The 6,464-nt window shown below is 36.9% G+C and overlaps 1 protein-coding gene across 2 annotated transcripts; it reads left to right on the top strand.

Moving 5' to 3' along the window:
- The first annotated feature begins 3,702 nt into the window (after positions 1-3,702).
- Positions 3,703-6,029, top strand: LOC135082920 (MRG/MORF4L-binding protein). Of its 2 annotated transcripts, none has more exons than XM_063977686.1 (5): positions 3,703-4,122; positions 4,226-4,306; positions 4,733-4,843; positions 5,131-5,247; positions 5,723-6,029. In XM_063977686.1, the coding sequence occupies exons 1-5, from the start codon at positions 3,804-3,806 to the stop codon at positions 5,830-5,832; spliced, it is 738 nt and encodes a 245-aa protein (XP_063833756.1). In that variant the 5' UTR covers positions 3,703-3,803; the 3' UTR covers positions 5,833-6,029. The 2 variants fall into 2 exon arrangements, with proteins under 2 accessions (XP_063833756.1, XP_063833755.1); XM_063977685.1 differs by having other exon boundaries at positions 3,703-4,155.
- The last annotated feature ends 435 nt before the right edge of the window (positions 6,030-6,464 follow it).

Genomic DNA, 6,464 nt, shown 5'->3' with positions numbered 1-6,464 from the left:
TAAACATTCATTTTAAAATTAAATTAAAAAGCCGTGAAGAACAGATTCAGGCTCTAATCCATATCTGTGAGCCATAGAGAAAAGTAATACATAGGAAATAGAGAACCCTCTCTGTCAAATTTTTGAGCCTACTAATTGACAGCCTGGTGTTAAATTCCCTGTACTTAACCTACGTACGTAACGCTCACACACATACATAGTACACGCACACATACATACATAAAGTCCACGCACACATACACACAGTTCACGCACACATAGGCCCTCATAACCTTCAAAGAATTATTGTTTTTATGATGTACAATGTAGAATTTTTTCAAATCCATTATTTTGAAAATATTTATCTTTATGGTGTACGTATTGTATTATTTTCAAAACAATGGATTTGGAAAAATTCTACATTGCACATGGAAATGCAAATAAGTAAACAAAAACTTTTGAATTTAATAATTTTACTTTATTTATGAACACACATAATATTATACACCAAAAGCGTCTTTTCGCAAAGTTTTTAACAACACTAAAAAAGCATTTGCACATTGAGAAAACTCAGATCACTTGTGAACATAACAGAAAGTTTCTTCGCGATTCACGAAGGAACGAACAAAACTCCGATGAACCAGAACAGCAGCTTCTACAGCAGCAGCAGTACGAAGGAATGAACTTGAATTTGACTCGACTCTTCAATACTTTAATAGGGCCACAGAACACTTAAACGATGGCTAAGAAAACAAGAATGCATTTAACAACAAAAACAACACCGGCCATTTTGGAGGAAAAACAAAGTTGCCATATGTTAAATAGTAATTTCTACTACTCTATTATGTAAATTATAACAAAAAATGTCACCGTTCAGTTTTAAATTAAAACAAATTAATTTAATTTAAAAAAAAGTTTTCACAATGTAATTAACAATATTCTCAAATATATTTTAATTAAGAAAAAAATGAAAATATGAAGGAAACAGGAGCAGCGACATCTAGAGCGTTTTAGGGTAGTTAAAAAGTATTTGAATTTATTCACCGATGTCGCTGTTTGGAAGCAAGTTTCACTTCGATGACCGTTGTATGGAAGTTTCCGCACCCTGCTGTGAGCCCATGAAGCTACAGATAAAAATGGAGGCCACACTCCGAATACCTACTTGAAGCACAAACTAAGTATCACTATCTCGCTCTCTGTGGGCAGACTCGCTCTTTCTAAATAAACAAAAAATATAAAATTGCTCAAATTCAATGAAACCAATGTAAAATCTTTATTTCTTGACATAGGTATCATTAAAAATGATAAGTGTAATTACTGGTAAAACGTTTTAGGAAGAAATTACTGTAAAAAATGTGAAAAATGTTTACAATGATCCAATGTCGGAAATCACGAAATAAACACTTACGCGTGGAATCTTATGTCACTTCCAGGACACCACGTACTACCGCAACCACGCACTACAAAATTTTGCACCAATTCTTGTGATAAAACAATGATTATTTCCTGTAAACAATCTCAAACGAAATTAACTGCTTAATAAACAAAATAGTAAACAACCGCCATGATGGGCCGGATTGGGCCGATGTTGCCACATGGTACCGAATACCCAGGAATTGGGATTGTAATTCCCTGATTCGCCAACACATTAAGCCTAAATGGCCGACAATTTTGTGATTTTTTATTTAACTAGGTAATCTTAGTTTCAAATCTTAATTATTTATTTGTTTAACTTCTGATTTGGTTAGTGAATTGGCTATTTCGAAGAATTTACAAGGAGATTTAAATCAGAAGATAGCAATACTACAGTTCACACTAAAAAGAGAGGTAGGGCCGCAGAGAGCGAGATAGATATAAGTAGGTATTTGACTCAAGTTTTTGTTCCAACTCTGCCCTCCATTTTATCTTTAGCTTCATGTGTGAGCCGCACACTGATTTGACAGTTGTTTGACAGTTGACCATAGACAAACTATTTTTTTTAATCACTCGTTTTTTTTATGAGCAATGGCATTAACCCTTATTCAAATGCGAGCTGGTATGCATTTTTTTACAAAGTTGAAGTGGATTTTGGGTAATTGTGGGTCACTTATTTCATATTTTTGATCAAAATTAATAAAAAAATAGGGGAAGGGGTAGTTTTTTGGGTGGTAAATAATTTACCATTATCCATTCATGCCTACCAATTATTAAATGTTGGTGGTAAAATAGTTACCATTGTCCGTCTTGGTTTGTTTTTGGTTCTTGACTAGTGACTTCCTCTTGGTTCTACCTATATTTTATTAAATATTTTGGGAATGAAAAATTTATATTGTTTTTATAAAAAATATATTTATTAATATTAGTTATTATGCTTACAATGATTATTCTTACCTTGAGTCTGAAACTAACAATTCACTAATTACGTAACGTCAAAACGTTAATATAAAAAAAACTTAAAATTTCTCAAAATATTTATTTAGTTTTATTTGTGCACATACAAAAAACAACCGTTTTTTTATAAATCATCAAACTTTTGTCATGACGGGATCGGACAGTGGTAAACTATTTACCACTTCTTTAAAATGTCTAAATTATATGAATAAATCAATTGCAGACGCTGCCTATAAGTGAGATTATACAATAAATGTTATAGTTTAGGAATTTGAATCGAAAAAACACTTATCAGAATTTTCGTTGAACAAAGTTTCAAAAATACCAAAAACGCGCGCTAAAACTTCAATTTTTTCACAACAAAACCGTTTGGTTGACTTTGATATTACCTGACAGTGACAAATGACGTTGAAAAGTTATAAAATGGCATAGATAAGTAAAAAATATATTAAAAAACTAGCGGCCGCCCGCGACTTCGTGCGCGTGGATCTCGTTTTACCCCCCCTTCATCTATCTTACGCGGTTCAGATTTTTTCATACAAATGTTTTTTCCCGCTAACTCCCGTTCCCGTGAGAATTTTGCAATATCCTGTTGTAACGAAGCTTTAAGTTTACTAAGGTACCTGCATGCCAAATTTCAAGAGTCTATCTTACGCGGTTTAGATTTTTTCATACAAATGTTTTTTCCCACTAACTCCCGTTCCCGTGGGAATTTTGCAATATCCTGTTGTAACTAAGCTTTAGGTTTACTAAGGTACCTGCATGCCAAATTTCAAGCGTCTAACTTAAGCGGTTTAGATTTTTCGTACAAAAGGATTTTCCCGCTAATTCCCGTTCCCGTGGGAATTCCTAAGTATCCTATAACCTGCCCAGGAATATGAAGAATAATTGTACCAAGTTTCGTTAAAATCCGTCAAGTAGTTTTTGTTTCTATAAGGAACATACAGACAGACAGACAGACAGACAGACAGACAGACTGACAAAAATTTTACTGATTGCATTTTTGGCATCAGTATCGATCACTAATCACCCCCTGATAGTTATTTTGAAAATATATTTCATGTACAGAATTGACCTCTCTACAGATTTATTATAAGTATAGATATAAATAAGTGACCACGATATCTTTAAGTATTACCATATTTACCATATCGAATATTAGGATCCTTTTTTAAAAGTAAACGAAGTGGTAATATATCTACCTTTATTTGAATAAGGGTTAACCGGTTTTGTTATGACTCAACCGAACAAGCGATAATCGTATGTATAGCCATAACATTACGAACCTATTGAGGCGTTAAAATAAACCACTTCCAATAGTCGTCATTTGTTTTTGGTTTTCTTCCTGTCACTTTATCTGTCAAAAACCAAAAATGTTTGTTGTGGTGGTATTTTTGTTGTTGTGTGATTTTAATTAGTTTTCACTGTAGATTTACTAAAAATACCACACCAAGATGGTTTCTAGTGAAGAGGAGTCTGATGTGAAACCTGGCGATACAGTGGAATGGGACGTCGACATGGAAATCCAATTATTTTACGCAATGGCGAACCACAAACCTGTTGGCATCAACAAGCATTTTCACATGGCTTGTATTTGGGAAAAACTGTCTAATTCAATCACAAAAGAGATTTCCACGCAAGATATATGGAAGCACTTGGAGTCTTTGTACGATTTATCTATGTTAGACGACACTGAACGCATTCCTTTCCCAAATCATGAAATGAATTTTAGCCTCCCGGATAGCGAGTTCGGTCCTTTGATAAAGCAGAAATGTAAGGATATTATATTACCTGACGAGAGTGAAGGTACTTGTTAGATTGTTCTAACATGTGTGCATGAGACTAGAGCTTGTATTTAATGTAGTTTTGCCTTTAGATCGCCGGAGCGCGTCGCCGATGCCATCTACGCCTAGGAGCGGTTCTAAGGGCCTTGCATCCAAAGATAGCACACCTAAAGGTAGCAATCTATTTATTAGCAAATTTCTTTATTTACAAACAAAATTCATAACTTTGACAGCACATTAGGCTACAATTTATGCTATAGCGTTTAGCTTTATGCTCTAGAGCTCATATAAATTGTTTTAAACACAAATGTTTTAAAAATCTTCAAAACTGATATTTTGCTATGTTCCAAGTTATCGCATCACCATAATTTTTTGTCATTAAAGGAACAGTGCTTGGCGCTCTTTGCCTTGTATTGTCTTGTTGACTAAGCATAAACATCATTATACTATCAAAAGTCATACAAGCACCTAAAATTATTATATTTTCAAATTCTGCCTTCATCGTTTCAGCCATAAGACGTCCACTGCTGAACATTGGCCTCCCCCAATGCTTTCCATGTTGATCGAAATTTTGCCGTAACAATTTTAATTTCCAACAGGCTCCAGTCGGAAGGATAGTGTGAGCGCTCTCGCTACAAAGTCCCGTAAAGAAAGTGGTAGCTCACACGCATCAACCGACACGCCTAGCATCAAATCTGAGAAAGATTATGGTAACGATTTACGTTTTACCTTGTATAGATTATTATAGTCTGGTCCGGGAGCACGTAGATTTTGTCCAATGACCCCAAGCTACCCATCCTTATCGCTCGCGCGTAATTATATTGCTGTCGCGACTGTGGGACGGGTGCCCGCAGTGAGTGTGCGAGCGTGACAGCAACATAATAACGCGCGAGCGATAAGGATGGGTAGCTTGGGATCATTGGACAAAATCTACGTGCTCCCGGACCAAACTATAGTATGATAAATAGCTAACGCTAATGACATTATTATGGTTTAGATCGAAGAAGAGATTCGCGGGATTCCAATGCATCTGGTACAAGGGACAGTTCTACAAGTCGAAAATCAACATCTCAGAGGGAGAAGGTGTCAAAGTCTAAAGTCAGCACTTCTTCAGGTGAGCAATGAAAAATATTTTTACTAAACTTTTTACTTGTCACTTAATGCCGTGTGGGAAATGGCAATCTACCAGTCATTTATATTTTCTTTACCTGATGTAATTTAAATAAAGTGAACTACAGACATAGTACAGATCTGAAAATGTTCTGACTAGTGGAGTGATGCCTGAAGGTGCATTTTGCTATGTCAAAAATCACTCCCTTTCCATTACCCACTGCAGGAATCTACTAAGCTACATTTTATGACTTTACAAGTCTACTGTCCAAAACGAACAATGTAGTAATAGTGATAATTAGCATTCTTCGTTTTGGACAGCGGTATCACTTAAGGTTCGGCCAAACCAACGCGATCACACGCGATCAGCCCGCGTGCAGCGAGTGCGAACAGACAATGCATTGATCGCCATCCTTGTTTAGACGGCAGAAGTGTCACATTTCTAACTGCATTCTTTTTCATTAAACCAATCTCCACAGCCTGGGATTCCCCGCTCATCGACGAGGACGGTAGTTCCCGCCGCGGGCGCCGGCGCGCCAACACGTCTACGCCCCCGGCGACCACTCCGGCCAAGCGTCGGCGTACCTGACACACGCACGCACACTCCTACCACCACTTCTTCTGACAACGTCAGCCTGGTGGGAGTGGGATTCGCAGCGCGAGCGCTACAGATGCTAACACGCTGGAGCGAACTTATCCTAACTACTTTAAGGCGTATGTGAGACTTACTAAGATGGTTATGTGATTCGATATGGTGAATCTTTATTAAAGTATATTCTAGACTTTGTTTGGTGTTTTATTGAAAACCTAGAAGATAACGCCCGCTCTCTGTGAGCTATATGTATTCCTACAAAATTCTAGTGGATGCGGGCGGTGAGGAACTGTTGTAGAAATCCTTGATATAAACGACTACATCATCTGAGCCCCGATTACGGTAACTTTTAACGTCTACAATCCAGACACGCTTCATCGATTCTGCCAGTCGCCAGCTTAAACAGCGTACGTCAGCTGTTTTGACCAATCGTATTGCAGAATCAGAAACGCGTCTGGATTGGAGACGTTAAAAATTACCGTAATCGGAGCTCAGAGCATAGTAAGTAACAAAGCACAAAAATACAAAGTACGATGCCCTATGCAAAATGCATGCACAGCGCAGTCAGAAATATTTGGGATCTGGATTAATGCATAGTTTTCCAGATCCAAGATAGAGTGCGTAGCAAA

Source organism: Ostrinia nubilalis, chromosome 22, assembly GCF_963855985.1.
Source record: "Ostrinia nubilalis chromosome 22, ilOstNubi1.1, whole genome shotgun sequence".
NCBI classification, from domain to species: domain Eukaryota; kingdom Metazoa; phylum Arthropoda; class Insecta; order Lepidoptera; family Crambidae; genus Ostrinia; species Ostrinia nubilalis.
This window is presented reverse-complemented; position numbering and strand designations above follow the sequence as displayed.

Excerpts from the sequence above, each read along its gene's own strand:
- LOC135082920 (XM_063977685.1), top strand. The coding sequence starts at position 3,804 with ATGGTTTCTAGTGAAGAGGAGTCTGATGTGAAACCTGGCGATACAGTG. Across the intron at positions 4,307-4,732 it reads CAAAGATAGCACACCTAAAG|GCTCCAGTCGGAAGGATAGT; the intron begins GTAGCAATCTAT and ends AATTTCCAACAG. Across the intron at positions 4,844-5,130 it reads CAAATCTGAGAAAGATTATG|ATCGAAGAAGAGATTCGCGG; the intron begins GTAACGATTTAC and ends ATTATGGTTTAG.